Source organism: Grammomys surdaster, unplaced genomic scaffold, assembly GCF_004785775.1.
Source record: "Grammomys surdaster isolate TR1022 unplaced genomic scaffold, NIH_TR_1.0 355, whole genome shotgun sequence".
In the NCBI taxonomy this organism is placed as follows: domain Eukaryota; kingdom Metazoa; phylum Chordata; class Mammalia; order Rodentia; family Muridae; genus Grammomys; species Grammomys surdaster.
The window spans coordinates 138,102-163,434 of NW_021604774.1; the positions used below are offsets into that span (position 1 = coordinate 138,102).

General features: G+C 45.4%; 1 protein-coding gene and 1 long non-coding RNA gene across 2 annotated transcripts in view; one reads left to right on the forward strand and one right to left on the reverse strand.

Moving 5' to 3' along the window:
- The window catches only part of LOC114631269 (zinc finger protein 208-like), a 103,773-nt gene extending 78,844 nt beyond the window's left edge, over positions 1-24,929 (forward strand). The window contains exons 8-10 of the mRNA XM_028779572.1: positions 7,578-8,769; positions 23,537-23,693; positions 23,949-24,929. Coding sequence (XP_028635405.1) covers positions 7,578-8,769; positions 23,537-23,693; positions 23,949-24,894 — 2,295 coding nt within the window. The 3' untranslated portion in view covers positions 24,895-24,929. The remainder of the gene's footprint in view (positions 1-7,577; positions 8,770-23,536; positions 23,694-23,948) is intronic.
- On the reverse strand, positions 9,455-13,985 carry LOC114631285. Its single transcript, XR_003712933.1, has 3 exons — positions 13,861-13,985; positions 11,033-11,245; positions 9,455-9,682 (listed from the first exon to the last, which is right to left on the reverse strand). It is a non-coding gene; the product is annotated as an uncharacterized LOC114631285 (long non-coding RNA).
- Positions 24,930-25,333: the final 404 nt, after the last annotated feature.

Sequence of the window (25,333 nt, forward strand, 5' to 3'; positions counted from 1 at the left end):
TCTCTCTTTAGAAAACAAAACAAGGTGGATAATAAAACAGATAAACCAAAACAGAAAAAAGGCAAAGAAAAGGTATGAGAAACACAGACACACACACACACCCCAGAAAAACACAAAATCAGAAACCATAATGATATATAGGCAACAGATCAGTAAGGTATAGAAAATGCCCAGACAAAGCAAAACATTATGAGACTTAAAAAACCTTTCTATTGAGTTCGTTCTGTGTTGGCCATCTACTGCCTTGAAGCCTGCCCTTGAGCACAGTTTGTATCCACGGTGAGACTCCGTTTGGTAGAGGTTGACAGTTGGAGATGGCGTCTGCATTAGGGATGCGGGCTCATGTCTAGTTCCACTCTCAGCACTGGGACCCCTTTTGTCTTGGATTCCTGCAGGTTCTGTGCATGCTGCCACAGTGTGTGTGAGTTTATGTGAGCATCAGTGCTGTTGTGTCTAGAAGACACTGGAACTTTCCTTGGCGTTCTCCATCTCTGCTGGCTTTTACCGTCTTCCACCTCCTCTTCCATATAGTTCCCTAATCCCTGAGAGGATGGGTTAGAGGAAGACATCCCATTTAGGACTGAGCGTTCCAACATCTCTCATTCTGTGCACACTGTCCAGTAGCTTGCCTTTGTGTTAGTTCCCATCTCCTTCAAGAGGAAGCTTCTTTGATAGTAGGTGAGCATCACACGGATATGATTCCCAGCATGATGTTGTAGGTGATTTTAGATCCACATTGACAGTGAAGTTGAAGCATCATGCCTGGATGTGGGGCTGCAAAGGGATGATTTGGTCTCTCTGGTAGAGCATTGGGTTTGAGATAGCTGGAGACCCAACAGAGACATGGCCTGTGAGGGACAGCACGTATCTCCCCATGTCCCTGGATTCCAGACTTCTCCCACATGCGGCCTACATCTCCATTAGCCTGTGTCTTGCAGTCAGTCACCTTTGGCTCAGAGTAGCTCCTCCCAGAGAGGTTTGCGTCGCTATCCAGGTAGAGGACGTGACTAACAGACATTTCTATATTCATGAGTTACCTAAGGCCAGGTGGCATAGCTAATTAAGTTATTCCTTTTCCCAGCCCCCTTTCCCCCTTCCTATTTAAGCCAGCTCCCCCGGCTTTTTTTTCGGGGGGGGGCAACACATCCAGACTCAACTACCATGCCATGAACAATAAACTTTTAAACCCACGGACTCCACATGTCTTCTGGGGCCTGCTGCTGCCAAAGCTTCCAGCCTTTGGAACCTTAGACTTTCCGTGTATGTGGGACCCGCCCCTGTGGAAAGCCTCCTGGGATTCCACCGCTTGCCCATCCCAGGTTGCTGCCGTGTGGGCCCAGGGCACCCCCACACGTTCTTTCCCACACCTGCTCTCAGCCAGCTAAACCTGGGAGGAAAGAAAGACAAGGAACAGTTTGCACTAGTAATGCTGGGAGAACAGTGAAGACCTTGGCTTTCAACTACCCTCTCTTCCCCTAGGCTGGACTTCCCAGGACACAGTTGTTCTCCAAGAGAGAAACCGGGAGGAGACAAGACATGACTGTTGAACTAATGAAAGCCATGCTACAGGTTAGTTATGTCTGCTATCCTCCATGAGAAGGGAGTCTTGATGAGCACTAAGTAACGCTGCTTGGGAAATTCTGATCAGTAGTCTGTTCCAGGGCTTGGTCATTGCTTCTCCCACAGGACATTATCCTTAACTTTAACTGCCTAGTAGGTGACTAATAACCATGGTAAGGAGAGCCCACTCAGAACCCCTTTGTCTTCATGCTCTGTATACACTCTTTTATGATGCAGAATCTTACTAGTTCATGGTCAAACCGTCTTGAATGTGCCTGGTATCACTGGATCCTGAAAGTTAAGGAGGATTGGGCCTGATTAGTACTTAGATGAGGGACAGAGTCTGACTATGGAGCCCAGCTGGCTTCAAACATGTAGTAACCCTCCTGCTTCATGCTCCAGTGTAGAGGGATTCAAGGTGTGTACCACCATGCCTTGTCAAAAGACTTGGTCCCTTTTCACATCAAACAGAGGTATCTCAGTACTAGTGTGAGTTGGGTTCCAGGTTAGATGGACATGCAACGCCCCTCCCCTGTCACCCTCCACGTGAAGTTTAGTCCAAGGCTCTTGTAACATGGAGCTTGTCATTGGCATCTGAATCCGAGGAAGTCTTGTGACACTCAACCCTCAGCCTGTGATATCCAACACTGTTTGGGAATGTGTGTCACGACTGGATTCGATCAGAGGTCTTCCACCTGCTGCCCACAGCGGAGCTGGCTGGATGTAGCCTACGTATTTTGACCATCAGAGATCATGGATGTTTTGAGAGTGTGGGAGGAAAAAAGGAGTGTTTTATTTGTTTGTTTGTTTGGTTGGTTGGTTGGTTTTTAATATTCTGTCACTCACATGAGTCATTTTATTCTTTTTGTTTTGAGGTGGCAGGAGGTGGCCCAATATGTTGGCCAAGCTGGCTTTAAACTCTCAGACACAAACATCTTCACTTCCCAAATGCTCACTTACACTTAATCTCTGTCCCACTCCCAGCCAACTACTCGTTTGTTTTCTGTCTACATTATTTGAACTTTCCAGACATTTCTAATAAGTGCAGCGATGCAAGATGTAGTCCCTTGTGTCTTCTCTAGCTGAGCAACTGACTCGCAAGGGGAGCTCTTCCCTCTCCCCCCAAACAAAAGAATAAAAACATAACAAAAATTTGCAAATGTATTTGTGTCATCTCAGGACTCGGTGACATTCAAAGACATTGCAATAGACTTTTCTCAGGAGGAATGGGAGTGGCTGAATCCTGCTCAGAGGAGTTTGTACAGGACAGTGGTGCTGGAGAACTATTGGAACTTGGTTTCTGTGGGTAAGCAATCCTCCCTATGGATAAGCCAGAATCTGCTCTTACCTTTCCCACTTTTATTACCAAAGCTGTGTTTCTTGTGTCAGGGTTAGGTGAAATATTTAGGTGCAGTCTGTGAATTTGACGTATATCAGATGCTGGCAGTTATAGCTTTAGGCCATTGGAACAGCAGATGTGGTGGGAACTGTGGCAGGCACCTCTGTTCTGTGTTGCCTTTATGTTACAGTTCTGCTCTCTTCTCCTCACTGTAACTGTTACACCTCCGAGGGGAAAGGATTCCCCAATGTGTTACAGCTCTGGGGGTGGGGGAGGGGATGCAAGGAGATGTCTCCAAGGGAAAGGTATCCTGGCAGTCAGGAGTGAAAGGAATACCAAAATGTTTACCTCGTACAACAAATCTCACACAAGAGATTTATTGGGAGAGACACAAGAGGGTGGCTGCCTTTGCTTGGCTGAGAAGCAGCAGGGAACTGAGGGGAAGCAGGCATTGTGTACTTAGTGTTTCGTGGGGGTTGGGGTGGAAGTAGGGGTGGAAGAGATTTCCAGGGATTGGTTGGATTTCAAGTCCAGAGCTTGGGCTTCTCTCTCTCTCTCTCTCTCTCTCTCTCTCTCTCTCTCTCTCTCTCTCTCTCTCTCTCTCTCTCTCTCTCTCTCTGTTGGAATGGTCCTGCTGTTAGGGCAGTGAGAGTGTTGTATATGTGGAACCTGGAGGTTTTTGCCTGGCCACTGGAAAGCCTCAAGAGTCTTAAAACCGGTAGGGAAGTAACAGGGCTAGAGAGGACTATGGCTACTGGTTACTAAAAATATAGAAAATCACTTTTCAAATATGTATCCTAAATTTTTTATTACATTGATTTTTATTAGTGGGGGGAGGGGCATGTGCACGTCACGTATAGATTGGAGTATGATTTACAGAACTTGGATCAGCTGAAGTCATCAGGCTTGGTTAGCAGGTGGCTTTACTTTCTGAGCCATCTCACTTACCCCCAAAATATCTATCTTTTTGTTAATTTATGCTAAATAAGTGAAACCCAATGTCTTAAGATACCTTCAGCTGCTTGGCTCTTGTAGTTGCTAATATGGACCCTTCTAAGCCTGGGAGATACACTGAAAGTATAGAGGCTCTGGATCCTGTCATCGGCTACTGAAGAGTGTTGCTTGTTTTGACACAGTGTTTCAAGTGCTGGGATTATAATCACATTGTTCTGTTTTAGACAGGTAGTTCATTTGACTCAAACTCCAGTCTCTAGCAGCCTTTAAAAATTTATTTATTTTAATTTCAAAATGAGATTTCATTTGTATTTTTAAAAGATACATTAAAAAAATACATATATGCTACCAGGCGGCTGTGGTACATGTGTTTAATCCCAGCACTTGGGAGGCAGAGGCAGGTAGATCTCTGAGTTAAAGGCTAGTCTAGTCTACAGAGTGAATTCCAGGATAGCCAGGGCTACACAGAGAACCCCTGATTCAAAAAAAAAAAAACAAACAAAAAACAAAAATGTATATGTATATGTGTCTACCTGGAGGTATGTACATTGAGTGTGGTTCCCTGCACAAGAAGGTCTTAAATCTCCTGGGGCTGAAGTCAGAGGTGTTTCGGATCTGCTAATTATGGGGGCTGTAAATTGAACCTATTTCATTAAAAAAAACCATGAGCTCCCAAGCACTTAGACGCTCTTTACAGCTATCTCCTAGCAGGCAATTAAAAAAAAAAAATCTCATTTATTACTGCGATGGCCCTTTAACCCCTCCCGCACCCCCAGCTAAATTCTCATCCTTCCCCCACTCCATAAGAAACAGTGTAATTGCTGTAGGGGACTGTTGACAGCTGCCACCAGACTATTCCAGAGTTTTATGTAGTCTGTCCTTCAAATGTGTTTGGTCCCTTTATTTTCTAGTTGCATCAGATTTAAGGAGCTGACTTAGGGACTGAACCAAAACACGGCCTATTTTTATGTATTTTTTTTTAAATGCAGGAGCTTGCATTTCCAAACCATCTCTAATCTCCTTATTGGAGCACGGGAAGGAGCCTTGGGAGATGAAGGGTCAGGTGACAAGAAGCACAGTACAAGGTGAGAATTCAAGAAGCAGGTTAAAAAAACCTTTCTAGGGAACGGTTCCACCATCTTCAGAGGGCCTTACCTGGGCTGAGGCTGCCCAGAAACTCTTCCTACACCTTAGGGTCCTGGGTGTGAGTTGAAGTTTCCTTGCTTGGAATGGATTCCTTTTTACTTCACGCTCGTCTCTTCTGCCTTCCTCTTGTCTCGGTAGTAAGTCATTTTGTACAAAGGAGAATGTCCTAGTTCTACTTCAGTCGCTGTGATGAAGCTCTCTGACAAAAGCAGCTTCGAGGGGGACAGTGTTTATTTTAGCTTTTGCAATGCTGCATTGTAGTCCATCATTGTGGGGAATTCATAGCATGGCGTTGAAACAGCTGGTAGCAGAGTGGAGAGAGTGGAAGCATGCTTGCCTGTTACAAAGCTAGCTTTCTCTACTCATGTACAGTCCTGTTGTTTAAAAAACAAAAGTCCTAGCCATTCGATTTTACCAACGAAGACTCCAGCTGGATGCTGGGGTGACAGTCTGCTAGCTCAAAGAGGCAGAGAAAGCACCCAGTTGACTTCCCTATTCACTGATGCCCCAGAACGAAAAAGCCTCTTTCTTTATCCTTTCCCACCCTGTCTTAAAAAGTACCTGTCTCCTCAGTGTCTCTCCTTTCAGTTTACTTATGTTCATACCCTGTGGGCTGGTCACTTGCTCTGCCTCTTGACCTAGGGTTGACTAGGTTTTCCCAGTTCACAATCTTGGAGTTCCCAATGTGATCAAATATCCTGCAACACAGTCCAGGGCCCCAAAGCTGAGAATGAATGGTGCGGCCTATATTCAGGCTGGATCTTCCACATCGATTCAGACAGTCAAGGTGATGCCCTACAGACATGCTCACGAGCCGGTCTCAGCTCCATAGTCCTTTCCTGAGACACCTTTTCCTAACCATCAGATAACAACAAAACTCCATATTTTTTTTAAAGCAATCTTTTCTTAAGATTCATTCATTTGCATGTATTCTGCATGTATACCTGGTTGTGAGCCACCATGTGGTTGCTGGGAATTGAACTCAGGACCTCTGGAAGAGCAGACAATTGAGCCATCTCTTCTGCCTCCAAAACCCCATATTAACTGGCCTGAAAAGTGACACTTTTCCTAAGTTGTTGTAAATGAGAAAAATGAATGAAAAAAAACCCTTACTACAAAGCCTGAGTTGTATGAGAAATAAAGAGTTTGGTGCATTGAGACACAAACACATAAAGGGTTTACTTAGGAGCACTGTTTTCTGATTATGAAATCATATTCATGCACCTGCCTTTAAATGCCAAGAGACGTCATAAAGCATCGTGTGGTATATGTGGTTGCTGGGAAGCTCTAGAGAGTTCCGAAAAGCAGTAGTCATTAAATATATTGGTAGTTAAACAAAGTGAACGTAACTATATATGCTAATTAATTAAAAGTAGGAAACCGGAGGCTGGAAAGTTACTTCAGTGGTAAGACTTGGGTTCCATTCTCAGCACCCACATGGCAGCTCCCAACTGTCTGCAACTCCAGTTCCAGGAGAATCTTCATGGCATGACCAGGCATGCGCATGACGCATAGACAGACTTGCAGACAAATCATCCGTACATACTGAATGAGTAAACAAATAAATAAACAGTTTAAAAGGTAGGAGACATGACAGAAGTGAAGTTAATTTGTATTCTGGCCAAATTAGCATTATCATTACAGATGGCTTCTAGGACCTTATCTTACTCTTTGTCTATCTTGTCATTTCCCCACGTTGTTCTATATCTCTGCCCTGCTGCTGCCATATTTGTTTCTAGTTTGACTTAGGAGAGGAAGGGTTTTTGTTTCTGGCCCCTGGTTTCAGAGGTTTACATCTATGGTCAGCTGACTCTGTTGCTTTTGGACTGGTGGCCATGAACTAGCATAGAGGAAGGGCATGGTGGAGGAAACCTATTTAGTCATGGCAGCCAGAAAGCAAACAGAAGCCTGGCCCTGCTACAGAATTTCCTCCCTTTTTCTTTATGTCAATCTCCCAGCTTATTGGATAGTGACACTCATGTCCAGGGAAGGTGTTACCTCCCTAGTTAATGGCTTTGGAAACAACTTCACAGATACACCTAGAGGTGTGCTTTACTAGCGTCCTCTGCAGATTAACTATCACAAAGCTCTTATGCTCAGGGACATCCTTGCACATTTTCCAGTTGAAATACTTGTATGCGATTATATGGCATTTATGAAATTGTTGAGAATTGCTGCACTTGAAATGCTGCTTTTGTTAATAGCATGTGATAAAGAAGACTTTTTGTTTTACATTCTTTCAGGTGGAGAATCTGTACAGAAGACACAAGAGTTATCTCTGAGGCAACTGTCGTTTGATGATGTGTCAGTGGAGAACACTGCAAGTCTTGACTGTGAGTCTCTTACTTCTGGAAGAAAACAGAAATGCAAAGACCTTTTTGATAGACAGATGACGAGTCAAGAAATATTTAACCTGAAAGAAACAGTCACTCATAAAGGAACTCACACTAAAGAAATAGGCTACAAACACACTAAATCTTTAAGATCTGCCTATCTGGATAGTGTAGAAGAGAGTATTTATACTCACAAGTCAAATCAGAAAAGCTTCTCCAAAAATCCCAAGGTACGAAAATACAAGAAAATCTGGGTAGGGAAGAACATTTTTAAATGCAATGAATGCGAGAAAACCTTCACCCACAGCTCATCGGTTACCGTTCATCAGAGAATTCACACGGGCGAAAAACCATATCAATGCACAGTCTGCGGAAAGGCCTTCAAGCAGAGCCACCACCTCGCTCAGCATCACACAACACACACCCACGAGAAACTCTTCGAGTGCAAGGAATGTAAGAAAGCCTTCAGCCAGAATTCGTACCTTATTGTACACCAAAGAATTCACACTGGGGAAAAACCGTACAAGTGTAAGGAGTGTACAAAATCCTTCAGGCAGCCTGCCCACCTGGCTCAGCATCAGAGGATTCACACCGGGGAGAAACCTTATGAGTGTAAGGAATGCGGGAAGGCCTTCAGGGACAGTTCTACCTTTGCTCAACATCAGAGGTGTCACAGTGACAAACGGCCCTTTCAATGTGTTGAGTGTGGTCAAGCCTTCAGGTACAACATGTCCCTAACTCGTCACTTCAGGCATTATCATACTGGAGAGAAGCCATTTGACTGTGCGGACTGTGGGAAAGTCTTCAGTGTTCACATAGGACTGACTTTGCACAGGAGGATTCACACCGGAGAGAAACCATACACATGTAACGTGTGCGGGAAAGCGTTCCGCAGTGGGTCATCCTTGACTGTCCACCACAGGATTCACACGGGGGAGAAACCGTACAAGTGTGATGTCTGTGGGAAAACCTTTAGCCACAGCATGTCACTCACTGGCCATCAAAGAGTACATTCTGGAGAGAAACCTTATAAATGCAAGGAGTGTGGGAAGGCTTTTCGGCAGAGTATACACCTTGTCGTTCACTCAAGAATTCATAGTGGAGAAAAGCCCTATGAGTGTAAGGAATGTGGGAAGGCCTTTAGAGAGAGTTCCCAGCTGACCATGCATCAGAGAAACCACACAGGAGAAAGACCCTTTGAATGTCAGCAGTGTGGTAAATTTTTCAAAAGAAGTACCTATCTTGCCAGACATCAGAAAATCCATACAGGAGAGAAACCTTATGAGTGTAACGAATGTGGCAAAACCTTCACGCATACTGCCTACCTTATACGACATAAGAGGGTTCATACTGGAGAGAAGCCTTACAGATGTACCGAGTGCGGAAAGGCATTTGGTGATGGCTCCTCCCGTGCTCAGCATCAGAGACTTCACACTGGTCAGAGGCCCTATGTATGTGAGAAATGTGGAAGCGCATTCAGAACAAAGTCATCCCTTAATTGTCACCAAAGGTGTCACACTGGAAAGAAACTGTAAAACCGTGTCCCCCCGTGGCAAACCCTTTGGCGGCTGATGAACCTGCAGCATTCATCAGAGAATTTAGCTTTCAACCAGATTGTTTACTGTATTCTATGTAGAAGATTTCACACAAGTACGAGAGCCCTTAAGAAAGTAAGGGATGAGGAGAAGCCTTCAGCAAATGTTCTTAAACCATCCATCATTGGTGAGTTGACTGGTGATTGATTGAGTCATCTCGGGCATCCCTCTATGTCACCAAGTCCTGTGCATATACCTGCTAAGTATTTCCATGTATTTTTGTTCCTGTTAGCCTGCTCCAAAGCACGACTGTTTCGCTTGGACTTTTCCAAATGTCTGTAATTGGTCTTGTTTTCTTCAAGTTTATTATTCATTTTACAGTCAGAAAAAAAATCTTTTTTAAAAATATAAATGTTATTTAACTCTTCTAATACTCACTGTAAAATGTTTATTTAATGCATGTGAAATGCTTAGCAACATGACTGACTGTATTAAAGTTGGACGGAGAACATCCCTCCAGTGATTAGGAGACACATCAGCACAGAACACAGAGAGGCTACACACAGAGGCAAAGGAACATGATGGAGTATTCCAGAGCCAATGCTTTATTGGGTCCAGGGTTACAGATTTCCTTTGTTGAGTTGAAACAAGCAGGCCCGAGTTCTGGGAGGTCTTCTCATGTGTAGAACGTGATCATTGTGGCATACGTGCTCAGTCTGTCTTCAGCGGTCCATTTAAAGGAAGCGGTGAGAGCAGGGAGCCCAGTTTCACAGACGTGCTTCTAAGTTCTTATTCTTGGCACCAGCTTGAGCCATCTGTGGACGGTGTGATAGTAGGAAGTGTCAAGGGTGACTGACCTACACTTCCAGCCTGGGAAAACTTTAATGAAATAGATACCAAGAGAACATAAAATGATAGGACTTCAGCCCACTGACCCATACAAAGTGCTTAAAAAATATATTAGACCAGACACATTACTTCTAAACCATGGCCTCTGGGACTTGGAATATGGCTTAGGTGATGATAACAATTTAAAAACTGAAAGTGTGTTCAAGTGGTTGACAATTAGCATGTGTAGTGTGTTTAAGATGGGAACTTTCTCATGATTCTAAAGTTATGTTTCCTTAATGGTAAAGAAATTAAATATGGTCTGGCATGTAGAATCTGTTTTAGGAAGTGCCTAAAAGTTAAAGATTGGAACAAAAAAATTAGAATTTATTTGGGAAAAAAATGCATATATATTCTAGGCTAAAAAAAGAAACATTCTTTTTTTTTTAAAGATTTATTTATTTATTTTATTTATGAGTACACTGTAGCTGTCTTCAGACACACCAGAAGAGGGCATCAGATCTCATTACGAATGGTTGAGAGCCACCATGTGGTTGCTGGGATTTGAACTCAGGACCTCTGGAAGAGCAGTCAGTGCTCTTAACCGCTGAGCCATCTCTCCAGCCCCCAAAAGAAACATTCTTATATTTATTAACAACCCCAGTCAGGCTGAAATAGTGAGCTCCAGGTTCACCATGAGATCCTATCTCAAAATATAAGGTGGAGGGCAATAGACTCCCAATTCTGACTTCTGCTACACACACACACACACACACACACACACACACACACAGGCGACCAAACCCACAAATGTGCACATACAATAAATAAATAAAAATAAAATTTAAAAGGGTGATTGTGGCTGGGTTTAGTGGCACAAAGATCTCATTCCAGCACTCTGGAGGGAGAGACAGGTGAGTCTCCGAGTTAGAGATCAGTCTGGTTTACAGAGTTCTCGGGCAGTTAGGGCTACCTAGTGAGACCTTGAATAAAAGCAAAATGAAAAGGTCACATGATGATGAGTACACACTGCAGAAATAGGAAAACAGGGGACCCACACTTCCATTCTAGTTGTTCCAGAGACCTGTGGGTGATTTTTGCAAAGTCCATCTCATGGTAGGTTCTGTTGGACTGTATGCCTTCCTTTTCTTGTTTATCCTAAGTTCATTCTCTTTTTCTCCTCCCCACCCTCCTACATGCTATATTACAGTTTAAGACTGAAAACTATTTTTCTCAGAGGCCTTTTGTCAACTGGTTTCTGTAACAGTAATTCACTGGGAGACACCAACAGCTATTGGAGGCTGGGAGTTGGGGAGAAATCAGGGTATGTGTTTTACCTGCTGCTGTTTTGGGTGCTGATGCAGCTTCTGGTCTCTTGCCAATTCCTTCACAAGCTCTGAGTTCTTCTGGCTCCAGCTTCTGTCAGGGCAGCCCTTAGGAGTTTAGCTCCTGTAGAGGGCCCTGGCTCTTGGATTGTGGTAATGGTTCCGGATGGTTCTTAGTCAGCAGTTCTCAGCCTGTGGGTTGCGACCCTTTGGAGTCTGAAAGACCTTTTCATAGGGGTCACATATCAGATATCGTGCATATCAGATATTTACATTTCTATTCATAACAGTAGCAAAATGACAGTTTTGAAGTAGCAACACGCCATGAGGAACTGTATTAAAGAGCCGCAGATTGGGGAAGGTTGAGAACCATGGTTCTAAGTCTTTAGAGTTGACTGTGAGTTTTGTTTAGCTTGTTAACCATGGTAAATTACGTAAATTGATTTTTGGATGTTGAACTAGCCTTGCATTCCTGAATGAACCTCAGGTGGTCTTTTAGTGACCAAATTGAGCATCCTTAAGCTGCATGTTTAGAATCTAAAATGCTCCAAAGTCTGAAACTTTCTGAATACTTAGATGACATCCCAAGAGGCAAAGTCTACTCCCATGTAACAGGTTGTAATAAAAATAAGAAAACTAAAAATTTGTTACCAAATTGTCAGGATTGGGGAGATGGCTCAGTGGTTAAGAACACTTGCTGTTTTTGCAGAGGTCTTGGATTTGGGTCCCAGCACCCATGTAGTAGCTCACAACCGCCTGTAACCCAACTTCCAGGGGATGCTCTTTTCTGGCCTCTACAAGAACTATAGGCACGTAATGCAAATAAATACACAAAGACAAAACACTCATACACATAAAATAAAAACAAGTCTTTCAGGGGCTGGAGAGATGGCTCAGAGGTTAAGAGCACAGTCTGCTCTTCCAAAAGTCCTGAGTTCAATTCCCAGCAACCACATGGTGGCTCACAACCATCTGTCCTGGGATCTGATGCCCTCTTCTGGCATACAGATGTACATACAGATAGAACACTCATTTATATTAAACAAACAAACAAACCTTTAAAAAATCTTTCGGGTGACAATCAATGCTGCAAGATTGTTTTTGCTTAAAAAAATTTAGTATAAGATTTCCTTCAGGTTATATGAGGTGTTTGTGATGCATAAGTAGTTTTTATATTTAGACTTTGGTTTCCTTTCTAAAATATTTCATTATGGTATGCACATATTTCCAACTCAGAACAAATTAATCTAATACCCTTGGTCTCAAACATTTTATATATAGAATGAATTCTGCTTGCTCGGTGGTGGTGACACATACCTTTAAAACCAGCACTGCAGAGGCAGGCAGATAGATCTCTTAAGTTCGAGGCCAGCCTGGTCTACAGAGTGAGTTCCAGAACAGCCAGGACCACATAGCACTCCCTTAGATGAAAAGCGAATGTCAAAAGCAAGAAGCTCACAGCACTACACGGGGCATTTTTGTTTACCTTCTCAAGGGTCGGAGAACATCATTGATGTTCTGTGGGTGTGTGGAGAGGTATGGGGGAAGGGGATGTCTCAGTGGGTCCATGCCGAGGCATCTTTTCCCCCTGAGAGACCAGTCACACATCAGTGTAGCATAGAATAGAGTTTATTCAGGGCATGGGGAGGGGAGCCAGGAGGGTAGTAGAGGCAGAGAGAGAGAGAGAAAGAGAGAGAGAGAGAGAGAGAGAGAGAGAGAGAGAGAGAGAGAGAGAGAGAGAGAGAGAGCGCAGAGAGATAGAGGAGCAGGCCATGACCACGTGGAGAGAGGGGGAAGGAGGGAGGGGCGAGGGGACAGAGAGAAGCTAGAGGAAAGAGAGCAAGAGGGCAAAAGTAAGAGAGCGAGGAGGGGGCAAGCAGCCCCTTTTATAGTGGGCAGGCCTACCTGGCTGTTGCCAGGTAACTGTGGAAGTGGAGTTTAGACAGAATGCTAACAATCATACTAGACGGAAGAGACAGAATGTAAGAGTCTGAGAATGGCAAGGAGTGCTGTGGAATAGTTCTGGGCACGTCATGACTGTTGTGCTCATGAACTCATAGAAACTGTGATTACCAGCACAAGACCGAGTCAATCAATATTCTAGCACGGGTAGAGGAAGGGCTTACCCCTCCACATCTAGCTGAGGAGTTATAGGCAAATGAAGGCAGCTGGGAGAGAGGGAGTCATGTTTCTTTGGGGATGTGACCCCTGGTAGATTGCCCAGGCTCAAGTGGATGGTGTCGCACCCATAGACTGGTAGGCGGCACTAACTGGATTTAGTTGGCTATATTAAAAAAGGGGGCGGGGGACAAGAATTCAGAAGTATTGGGGGTGGCTGGGAGAGGGGATTTGTGTTGGATATGATCAAGATAAGTATATATACATGTATGAAACCGACAAAGAATAAAATTGCGCCTCCTCCGCCCCCGTTTCTCATTGTATCCCTGACTGTCCTGGAACTCGCTCTGCAGATCAGGTTGGTCTCGAATTCAGAAATCCGGCTGCCTCTGACTCCCGAGTGCTGGGATTAAAGGCAAGAATAAACATTTTAAAGTGGCACCCCAGAAGAAAACCTGGGGAAGCCTGCAGACCTAGAACTTGGTAGTACACACAGAGGGACATTTTGAACACTAGGCACTAGAGTTGAGTTAGTCTGGTGGAGAGGTGAAGATTGTAATGGCAGCAACTGAATCCCAAACTGAAAAGTACGCGCAACCAGAACCACTGCGGACTTGCCGAAAGCCCGGCATTACCTCAGCCCAATTCACACCATCCCCCAACTCCCCTCCTTCCAAATAACTTGAAACCACGCGCCACTAGCCCTGCCGCAGCACACGTACGCTCTGATTGCCACCTCAACTCCCAGAAGCCTCTGAGGAACTGTTTTGTATTTCGCGGGACCCGTGTTTCCGGCAGGGTCCCGCTGTTCTCCAACTTGGTCTTTTGTAAAAAACACTGAGGCAGCTGGGCTCTACCGGATTTCTCCGCTGGGGGACTACACTTCCCAAGGGCCTTGCGCTCAAGCAAAGTCCACTTCCGGCGCGTTCCGGCCGAACTGCCAGAGGGTCCGATCCTTTAGGGCCGGCCTGGGCAGGGCGAGGGCGTGGCTGCTCGGGGCGTGGCGGGCGTGGATGTTGCCAGGGGTGTGTCCCTGAGCCGGGGCCTTGGAGGGTGTCTGCAGCCTGGCAAGGAGAGCGTGCGCCCCTCGCGTGACATGCGTGGGGTGGCGAGTGTAGAGTCATGGAAACCCCGGGCCCTCCTCGGGCGCGGCGCCCTCTGCACAAAGCCCAGGCCTGCTGGAGGTCCGGCGGCGGGGCACACCGCCCGGGGAAGGCCGCGCTCCAGGACCCGCCTGGCCTCCCAGGGAGGGCAAGGAGCAGTGACCTCGGGGCCTGCGCACAAAGGTGAGTGTCATGTAGCTGGGCTGAGTGGACAAAGATGAATCTGTTCTGGGTGTGAAGGAAGGGTAAGGTCCGAGGGTTCTCGAGGCCTTGGTGCTGGAGATGGTGTCTTTGGGCTCTTGATTGTGGTGGTTAAATAAGAATCAATCCTTGAAAGCTCAACTTGAGTCAGAGCAGTCAGACAGAGGTACTGGAGGGACGTTGTCATCTCCAGGGTTAACTTAGTTTAGACTTGTCTCCATGTCCACGCTTCAAGAAATGAAACTCCCAGTGGGACAGGAGATGGCTTAGCCGCTGTGAGTACTTGTTTCTCTTGCAGAGGCCCCAGGTTTGGTTCCTAGCACTCACATGGTGGTTCAGAACCATCCCTAACTCCAATTGCAGGGGATATAACATTCTCCCCAGAACTTAATGGACATCCGACACACGCGTGGTGCACACATATTTATGCAAGCAAGACAAAAAAAGAGACAACTGCACTCCACATCCTCCCCTCTCCTTACTCCCGCACAGGGTAATAAGGGGATTTCATCTCTCTTTTTAAAACTGTCCCACCCTGCTCATGCAGGTTGTAGTCTTGTGTAGACTTGGTGTCTAGCCCTTCCTTTCCCCTAGCTCTGCTTTCCAGAGATACCAACTTCCTCCAGGAGATAAACCGCAAACAGGAAGCTGCCCCAACAGGGACTAAACTTAAAGCCAAGTCTCAGGTGAGTCACTTTTCCTCTCTGCTTCCTAAAATAGTCTTGCTCTTTCAACACTTAATAGTGTTTATTTTCTCTGAAAAGTTTTCAGTTTAACAGACCTGTCCCTGGTGCTGTTTCTTCCTGCTCTGGTGAGTGATGGGTTACAGGGATAGCTTTAAACTGATTCACTTTCCTTTTCATTCCAACTGTTCTTTCTTAGTTGAAGAAATGATTCATCCCCTTCATTGTTCCATTAATCTCAGAAGGATTTTTTGTTTTGGTTTAGGTCTAGCTACATAGCCCTGGCTGCCCTGGAACTCACTATGTAGACTATATAGACTAGGCTGGTCTTGAACTCACAGAGCTCTGCCTGCCTCTTATAAGTGCGGGAATTAAAGGTGTTTGCCACCATATCCTGCTTCAGAAGGATTCTTATGTTCAGAAGTGCAGCAGTCCTTCTACCTGGTTTCTATGATGCTCACGATGGAGGAGTAATATATTGTGGCTAAGGCTCATTGAGGGGGTTGAAGAGAGGGCTCAGTGGGTAAGAGCACTTGCTCTTGAAGCAGAAGGACCTGAGTTTGAATCCCCAGTACCTGTGTAAGAAGGGAGGTATATTCCTGTAGACTGGAAATTCCAAGCAGAGGCAGGTACATTTATAGAGCTCTCTGGCCAGTCAGCTTAGCCAAAAAGGTAAACTTCTAATTTAGTGAGAAAACCTGTCTCAAAGCAATAACAAAAGAAACTCAGCATGCTGGTTATGTCAGGGACACAGGAACCTGGACACTCGTATACAACACACATACACGTACACACACACACACACACACACACCTCACAATTTTTAACTGGACTGGTGGGATGGCTCAGAAGTGAACTACTTGCTGCCAAGCCAGACAACCTGAGTATGATCCCCAGGAGCCACATGAAGGAGGGAGAGAAGCTGAAAAGTCTTCTTCTGACATTCACATTATACGCATGCTTGCATACACATACAATTACAGACACATAAATGGAATGAGATTTTAAATTTAAAAACATTTCTTGATCTCTAGGATTTCACAATAGAAAAGTTCACAGAAAGTCAAGGCAGCATGCAAGAGTCCAGATTGCCTACCTTGGGTCTGGGATCCCTCTCTGTTATTCCTTTGATTTTTGAGACAGGGTCTCACTATGTAGTCTTGGCAAACCAGGAGCTCGCTATGTGGACAGCTTTGAACTCATGGAGATCTTCTTGCCTCTGTGTTCCAAATGCTAGGATCATCTTTATTTCTGACTGTTGGCCTCATGGCTCCGTGTTTCTGTGATGTGTACTTCAGCTCCTTTCTCTTCTGAATTGCCAGAGTCCATCACAGGTCAGCTCTTGCTACTCTTTGCTCAAAACTCTCCAAGGTGCCCTTGAAGAAAGGCCCCATCCCTAAAGGGACTGAACAGATGTCTGAGACATGGTTCCTCATTACCTCTGACTTCTGCTTGTCACCTTCATTCTCTTTGTTTCTGGAAAATTGCCTTCATATTTCATGATTAGAGCCTTTGAAATCTCAAATATTGGGGCTGGAAAGAGGTCTGTGGTTAAGAGTACTTACTGCTGTATCAGAGGATCAGAGTTTGGATCTCAACACAGACATCAGGCAGCCGAACACTGCCTTTACCTGGAGCTCTAGGGAACCTGATGCTGACTTCTGGCTTCTTCAGGCACAGGTGCATGCATACACACACGCATGCACACACGCACACACACGCGCACACATGCACATATGGACTCAGATGAAGGAAAGAAAATGAATATAGAAGAATCAAAAGGGAGGAAGGATGGCATGGTGTGGGGGCATGGTCTGTTGTCTCAGGCACTCAGGATGCTGCAGTACATAGTCCCGGCAGCATCTTTAGCCTAAGAGTTTGAAATGAGCCAGGCATCAGAGTGAGATTTTTGTTTCAAGAAGGAAAAGAAAAGTCAAACCAAATTATTGCCAGTTATAAGAAAACATCGTACTGCTTTTCTCTCCCTTGGGAGTCATGCAATTCTATTCTCCTTGATGGTAGGAGTAGTGGATGAAGGTCCTAGGAAACGCTAGAGAAATAGACGCCAGCACTGTTGGATTCAGGCATGATGAGACACTGAACATATTTGTCCCATTGGCCCATTTAGAAAAATGACTTAAAAAAAAAACAGTTTTAGGATGAGTTTTGTAACCTGAAGATTTTCCCTTTAAAAACAATTCTGTTTAAAAATTATAAACTCATTCTATTGTAGTATCACATAACATGTAAACTATATTGCTGTATACACAAATGTGGTTTTTCATATTCCCCCCCAAAATAGGCATCATTTTCTCTCATTCTCTCATATTTCTGAAAACATAGATTTTAAAAAACATAAAGATGACTTGGTTTGGTTAATAAAGCATATCTGAAAAGTATCTGAAGGGAAAAAAATAAGTACTATATTGATCACTCAGAAACATGAAGTTGGAACTCTAGGGCTAGGCCCTGTAAAATGCCTCTGGGAGACCGTGGGAGAATATAAATATCCCTGTACAAAAAGTCACAGTGGTCTCAGTACCAGGATCTTTCTTGCTTTCTTTCTCTATTTTGAAAGAGAGTATCTTTTACTTACCCTTTGTCAATTCTGGGTATATAAACAATGTACCTTAGAGATAGCCTCCTCACCCCCACCCCCCAGTTTACTCGTTTCCTTTTTGTGTGTGAACAACCCACTGTATCCAGTTAGTGCAGTCTGCTGGAGTGCAGACTACTCTGGTTGGCAGTCAGTTCTGTTCTTGGTTACAGGATGCTACAGCAGGCAGGATGTTGAGAGCCAAGAAGCATTGGGTTTTAGACTAGGTGGCTCACGCAAGCACGCTAGCTCATGGTTTGCTCAAGTTCACAGACCAATTCTTAGCTCTCCAAGTGTTGCCAGGTGAGGTATACTGACTGCATCAGCTCTTTTCAATCTCCAGCTAAGGAAATTTCCCCAGCAGGGGTTTACTAACATTGGTGCTGGGAGCCTGCTCAGTCGGTAAGGTAAAGTGTTTGCTGGGCAAGCACAAGGACCAGAACGTGATTGAGGAAGAGATACACAGCGTTGAGCCCTGGCCTACACACACACACACACACACACACACACACACACACACACACACACGCGTGCACTTAAGAGCTATTTGGTCCTGTCTTGCCTTCAGGTTAAAGTTATGATGGTGTCTTATTCATAGACTGACATCTGTGGGAACTTTGGTTTGTAGTATACAGACCTTCCAGCAGAAGAGCTCAGGTGTTGGTCAGCCCTATGATTTGTTTATTAGGTTTGGTGTCATCAGGTTTGATACAGTGAGGGAAACTCAGATCTGCAGGCTGAAAAGATTGGCTTATCAGTCCTTCTTCCTGGTCTTTTATTTTGAGACAGGATCTTGAGGTGCATGTTGTGGGTTTATGTGTGCGTGTGTGAGTGTATGTCACTTTAGCCTCAAACTTGGAATCTTTCTGTTTCTGTTTCCCAAGTACTGGGATTACAGGTCTGTGCCACCGTGACAGCACCTGAACACATTAATTTAAAAACTGATAGTGGTTTTCATTCTTGCTGCACACTCATATTTTAAAAGGTTGCTCTTACTTTCTCCTAATGAACCTCCAATGAATGTGACAGGCAGTAGCAACCCTCAGGCCCTCCCTGAGGAATGAGCTGTTCAGATCTTTTGAGGCCCTGTTCTGGATTCTTTCCTGGTCCTTGCGTTGTTCCAGGATACACATGGTTGAGACAGGCTCTAAGAACCTGGAGTGCTCAAAAGAACTCAGCTTTCATTATGTATTGTTAGGAAATGATGACATTTTTAAAAATGTGATTACACGCCTGTGCTGGCTAGTTTTTTTGTCAACTTAACACGAGCTATAGTCATCTTGAGAGGAGGGAACCTCAAGAAAATGTCTCCACTGATCAGGCTGTTTGCAAGCCTGTAGGGCATTTTCATAACCTACTGATCAATGGGGGAGGGCCCAGTTCATTATGGGTGGGGTCACCCCTGGGCAGGTGGTCCTGGGTTCTATAAAAAAGCTGAGTAAGCCATGGGGAGCAAGCCAGTAAGCAGTACCCCTCCATGGTCTCTGCATCTGCTCCTGACTCCAGCCAGGTTTCTGTCCTGCTTCAGTTCCTATCCTGATTTCCTCCAATTATGGACTACAGTGTGGATGTGTAAACCAAATAAACCCTTTCCTCCCAACTTGCTTAGGTCATGGTGTTTCATCATAGCAATAGTAACCTTAACTCAGACGCTCTCCAAATGCATTTCCCTCCTAAATGGCTAGGATGGGGACTTGAACACAGGGTGGGAGGACACGGTTTATTTAACCCTCTGGTGACCTGTGATGGTGGGTGCTGGCTGAGCAACAGTACGTTTTTGTCATTTCAGGGCTTGGTGACATTTGGGGATGTGGCTGTAGTTTTCTCCCAGGAGGAGTGGGAATGGCTCAACTCTGAGCAGAGGAGTCTCTATTGGAAGGTGATGCTAGACAACTACAGGAACCTGGCATCCCTGGGTGAGGGAATCCCCACTCCTGCCCCTGCCTTTTTTCCCCATTCATGCCTTTGGTAGTGGGATCTTCCATTTATTCTCCCCTGATCCCTGCAGCGCTCTCTTCTGTCGAGCCAAGGGGAGTGCATTCCAAGTCAAGACCCCCAGCATGACCACATCCTGGCTTTCTTTCTTTCTTTTTCCTGTTTTTCTCATGGATCTAGGCCTTTGTGCTTCTAAGCCAGATATGATCACCTTGTTGGAACAAGGAAAGCATCCCTGGATGATGAAAAGAAAGATGAGAAGAGGCTGGAGCCCGGGTGAGTGTGAGGAAGTGGAACAGTGTGGCAGCTGCCAGCCCAGCTCATTCTCTCGGACTCAGAGTCTCTCCATGTTCTCTCTGCTCTCCAGCATGGCTCCAGGCCCTCGTAGATAATTCACTTTTCTCTGCATGCCTCCCTTGCCTCTCATTTTTACAGAATCATCTTTGTTATTTATTTGTTTATTTATGTTGTATCTCTATAACTTAATTTATGTATGTGGGTGCCTTGCCTGTGCATATGTCTGAGCACTGCAGTGTATGCATGCCTGGTGCCTGCAAAGGGTAGAAGAAGACTGTAGATCTTTTGGAATTGGAGTTACAGTTGTGAGCTACCATTCAGGTGTTGGGAATTGAACTCAGGTCCTCTGGAAGAGCAGCAAGTACTCTTAACAGCTGAGCCATCTCTCTAGCCCTTCGTTTTTTATTTTTAGAATTATCTTGTGTGTATGGGTGTTTTGCTGGCATGTATATCCGTGTATCACATGTGTACCCTCCACCCCCCATACAACACGTAATGAAAGCTGTTTGCTTTGTTAATATTGTTTAGACATGAAGGCTGTGCAGGAGACCAAGGAGTTCCCTCCAAAGGACTTAAATGAAGAAGCATTATCCCAGGCAGTGCTAAGAAAACATCTCCTACACCATAGACCTAAGTGCTCCATGTCAGGGCCAACCTGGGATGGTGACGCTCTGTTCAAGACACAGAGGGTAAGTTGGTATGTGTTTATGTGTGTATACCTGTGTGTGCTTAGGTTTAGGTGAATATACCCATGTGTGTCTATATGTATGCCACAAAAGTCAGAGAGTAATGGTTGAGACACAGAGGGTAAGTTGGGGATAAACTTTAGGCAGCATTTATGACTCCTTGGAGAGTAGAGAAATCTCCACTTGAATACTATTTCCTGTGGGGAGGTTGTGACAGAGGGGAAAGAGTTATGGCAGTCACTCGAGCCATACTGTAAAAGTGTGGGGGTGGGTGGGGTGAGTCACAAACATGCCATTCAGGGGTCTCATGTTTGATTTAGAGCAAATGTCTGAAAACTGTGAGCAGGATCTCAGTAGTCCCTCCCATCCCTCTCTGCTGGGAGAATTCCTTCCCTGAGAAGGTGAAGACATCTACCCCTCCTCATAAGGTCTTAATGACCAAATGTCTTAGCTTTCTGTTGCTGTGATACAACACCATGACCGAAAGCAACTTGGGGACAAAGGTTTTATTTCATATAACAGCTTGTAGTCCATTGTCCAGGGAAGTCAGGGCAGAGAGTCAAGCAAGGTAAAGAAGCTAGAGGCGGGAGCTGACACAGAGGCTGTGAGGAGTGCTGCTTACTGCTTGCTTCCCATGGCTTGTCCAGCCTGTCTTTTTATATCTAGGACCACAGGTCTAGGGGTGGCACCATTCACAATGGGCTGGGCCTTCCTACGTCAATCACTAATTAAGAAAACATCCTACAGGCTTGCCTGTAGGCCTTTCTGATAGGATTATTTCTTCAACTGAGATTCTCTCTTCTCAAATGACTCTAGCCTGTATCGGCTTGACATTAAACTAGCTAGCACACCAACATATGCTTCCACCAAAGGTTCATCCAGCGGGACTAATGGCTTCTTTGGGTTTTCTTCCAGAGCATAGGTCAGAAATGCTGGGAGAAGTGTGGGTGACCCCAAAGTGGCTGCACTGGAAAGTCTTCACCCATTATGAACAGTGGCTCCTCCGCAGTGGCATGGATGGAGTCCCCTTTGAACAAACCTCCGCAGCCTGTGTGCTTTCTGATGCCATGTGCAGTTAGTGCAGAACTGCATTCAGGTGTCTGGGAGGAGGGGCTGGACTCTCACGTGAGGGTCCTGCAACCCTCTCCCACCTCTCTAAGAGAGTGTCACCAGCCCACAGGTTGCTCTTGCTGCTCTCATGCAAGCAGACACAGCTGATCTGATGAAGATAGTGGGAGGTTCTTCCAGAGGACCCCACTCTGTGACATCCCCCCTCCACCTCCAGCGGCCACAGGCACACGTACAAAATAGGCAACCCACAGTCTAACTCTAACCTCAGTTGCTCAGCTCAAGTAACACAGACTGCCACTTACAGTGTATGGACACATTATACCATTCTCTGGCCACCCAGGTTCATCAATACATTTATACCTTTTCAGGACTTGAAGACCAACTTAGAACTGGCTAGAGATAGTCCTCCTCAGCTTGTGTCAGCTCAGAAGAGTTTGTGTACGGGTGTGACATGGGAGAACTGTGATGACCTGGAGGCCTTAGGTAAGGCCTCTTCCCTCCCAGGGCTGAGTCTTCTCTTCGGGAGTCCTTCCTTTCTGGGTTTTGTTTGTTTAACAATTGTTTTCAAGTGTGTGCAGGTGCCTGTGGAGGGCATTCGATCCCTGGAGCTGCAGTTTCAGGTGATTGTGCACCGCCTGATATGAGCTCCGAGAACCAAACTCAGACCCTCTGCAAGGGAAGTGCTGTCTTTGAGGGATTCTTCTCCCTCTCTCTAATTCTTCTCGAAGTAACAGTTGTTTTCAGTCAAAGTCAGGAAGCTGCTTAGTCAGTTTCACCGTGACAAGAGTATATGTAGACACTCTCTCTTTCACTCCTTCAGGACACGGTGTTTCTAAAACACATTTTGTCTCTTTATTGGGGCAAGGAAAGGAACTCTCAATGGTACAAAGACAGCTAGCACTAGCACCCAGCTTGTTTCCAGGAGACTGTGCAGATGGCTTGGTGACGTCACTGTTGCTCTGATCAGGATGCGAATTCTCACTGCCACACACTGAAGTCTTGCTAGGTCTCGAGAGTCTGGAGAGAGAATCACACTCTAAGATTTCAGAGTGACTCCTCTTCCTCTCTGCCTTCTTTTAGCACCTCATTTCCATGTCGTTTTCTTTTTATTCTTACCCCTTGGTGCTGTCAGCCTCTCAGTTTCTTGGGGATCTTTAAATGTTAAATGACCTGTTGGTTTCATTTTGCATACCTGCTAGGCATCAGCAGAGGACTGGAGAAAGGGAAAGCGCTCTCTTGCGCGCTGCCTCTCTCTCTCTCTCTCTCTCTCTCTCTCTCTCTCTCTCTCTTTCTCTCTCTCTCTCTCTCTCTCTGGTTTGGAATTTTTGACTCAGATATTGCAGGGAAACAAAGATGTTATTCCTAGTGGCTCCTTCATGCCAGAAGGGCAGGGCAGACAGGGGTTATATTGCAAGGAGAATCAGAAGCAGATCTCTTCCTCTTGGTACATAATAAAGGAGACGTGTTTTCTCGGTCTGTTTCAGGCCAGCAGCAGTCTATACAGGAAGACCAGGAGTTGCTTCCCAGGCAGGCCTCACATGCTGAAAGGGCAGCAGGCGGAACTGGGAGCACTAAACTTGAGTGCTCCACCGTCAGAGGAGATCAGGATCCTGAGTGGGTGTTTGAAAGGAATGGGCAGGACACACCATTTGAGCAAGAGACACTTACTCAGAACAGAGCCTTCGTAGAGGGGAGAGATGGTATGTGTATCAAATCTGGAAGATGGTTTCATTTGAACAGTTCAGAAGAGAGAAGTCATAGCTGTGACTCAGGTAAAAGTTTCCTCCCAAATCCAACAGCCATAAAAGAAACCGGAATCTATTCAGGAAAAAAACTTTTCAAATGTGATGAATGTAAGAAAACTTTCACCCAGAGCTCATCCCTCACGGTCCACCAGAGAATTCATACTGGAGAGAAGCCCTATCAATGCAATGAGTGTGGGAAGGCCTTCAGTGACGGTTCCTCCTTCGCACGACACCAGAGGTGCCATACAGGCAAGAAGCCATATGAGTGTCTAGAGTGTGGCAAAGCTTTCATCCAGAACACCTCTCTAGTCCGTCACTGGAGGTGCTATCACACGGGGGAGAAACCCTTTGATTGTGTTGACTGTGGGAAAGCCTTCAGTGACCACATAGGGCTTAACCAACACAGGAGGATCCACACTGGAGAGAAGCCGTACACATGTGACATGTGTCACAAATCCTTTAGGTATGGCTCGTCCCTCACCGTGCACCAAAGGATTCATACTGGAGAGAAACCATATGAGTGTGAGATTTGCAGAAAAGCCTTCAGCCACCACGCATCCCTCACTCAGCATCAGAGAGTGCATTCTGGAGAAAAGCCTTTTAAATGTAAAGAGTGTGGGAAAGCTTTTAGGCAGAATATACACCTTGCTAGTCATTTGAGGATCCATACCGGGGAGAAGCCCTTTGAGTGTGGGGAATGTGGGAAATCTTTCAGTATCAGCTCACAGCTTGCCACGCATCAGAGAATTCATACAGGAGAGAAGCCTTATGAATGTAAGGTTTGTAATAAAGCGTTCACTCAGAAGGCTCACCTTGCACAACATCAGAAGACTCATACAGGGGAGAAGCCATATGAGTGTAAGGACTGTGGCAAGGCCTTCAGCCAGACCACTCACCTCATTCAACATCAGAGGGTTCATACCGGAGAGAAGCCCTATAAATGCCTGGAGTGTGGGAAGGCCTTTGGAGATAACTCATCCTGTACTCAACACCAGAGACTTCACACTGGCCAGAGGCCTTACGAGTGTGTGGAATGCAGGAAGGCATTCAAGACCAAGTCGTCTCTTATCTGTCATCGTAGATGTCACACGGGAGAGAAACCTTACGAGTGCAGTGCATGTGGCAAAGCCTTTAGCCACCGTCAGTCCCTTAGTGTCCATCAGAGAATCCATTCTGGGAAGAAACCGTACGAATGTAAGGAATGTCGGAAAACCTTCATCCAGATTGGACACCTCAATCAACATAAGCGAGTCCATACTGGAGAGAGAACGTACAATTGCAGGAAGGGCAGGAGGGCCTTCAGGCAGACGGCACACTTTGCTCACCATCAGCGGATTCATTCCGGAGAGTCACCTGCTCACCCTTCTTTGCCTTCCACATCGAATCCTGTGGATCTCTTCTCCAGATTCATCTGGAATCCATCCTCACTGTCATCATGATCTCAAAACTACACTCGTTTGCTGACTCGTCTCTCTGCCCCTTTGTTCATTTTTCCCTGAGTTTTTCATGTTACAGCCATGCTGGGTTATTTTGTAGTGTAAATGTAATTTGCTCATGTAAAGCTCATATCCACTGCTTAATGCCGAAGATGTGCTTAGCACAGTGCCTGAGCCATACCAAGTAGTCGGCAAACTTGGGTCTTTTAAAAGTTTATTTTTGAAAATAGAAAATTATTCTAATCAGCTCTGATGGAAACTGCAATAGAACAAGGCTAGGCAAACCAGAGTTTAGAACAGGAAAGGAGTTCTCAGTGTTGGTGATGAGGCTTGCTTGTTTTCCTTGAAAACTTGCTTCTAAGCCAGGGATATGGTGGGCTTACCTGTAATCCTAGAGTTCATGAATTCAAGGCCAGCCCTGGGCAACTTAGACCCTATCACA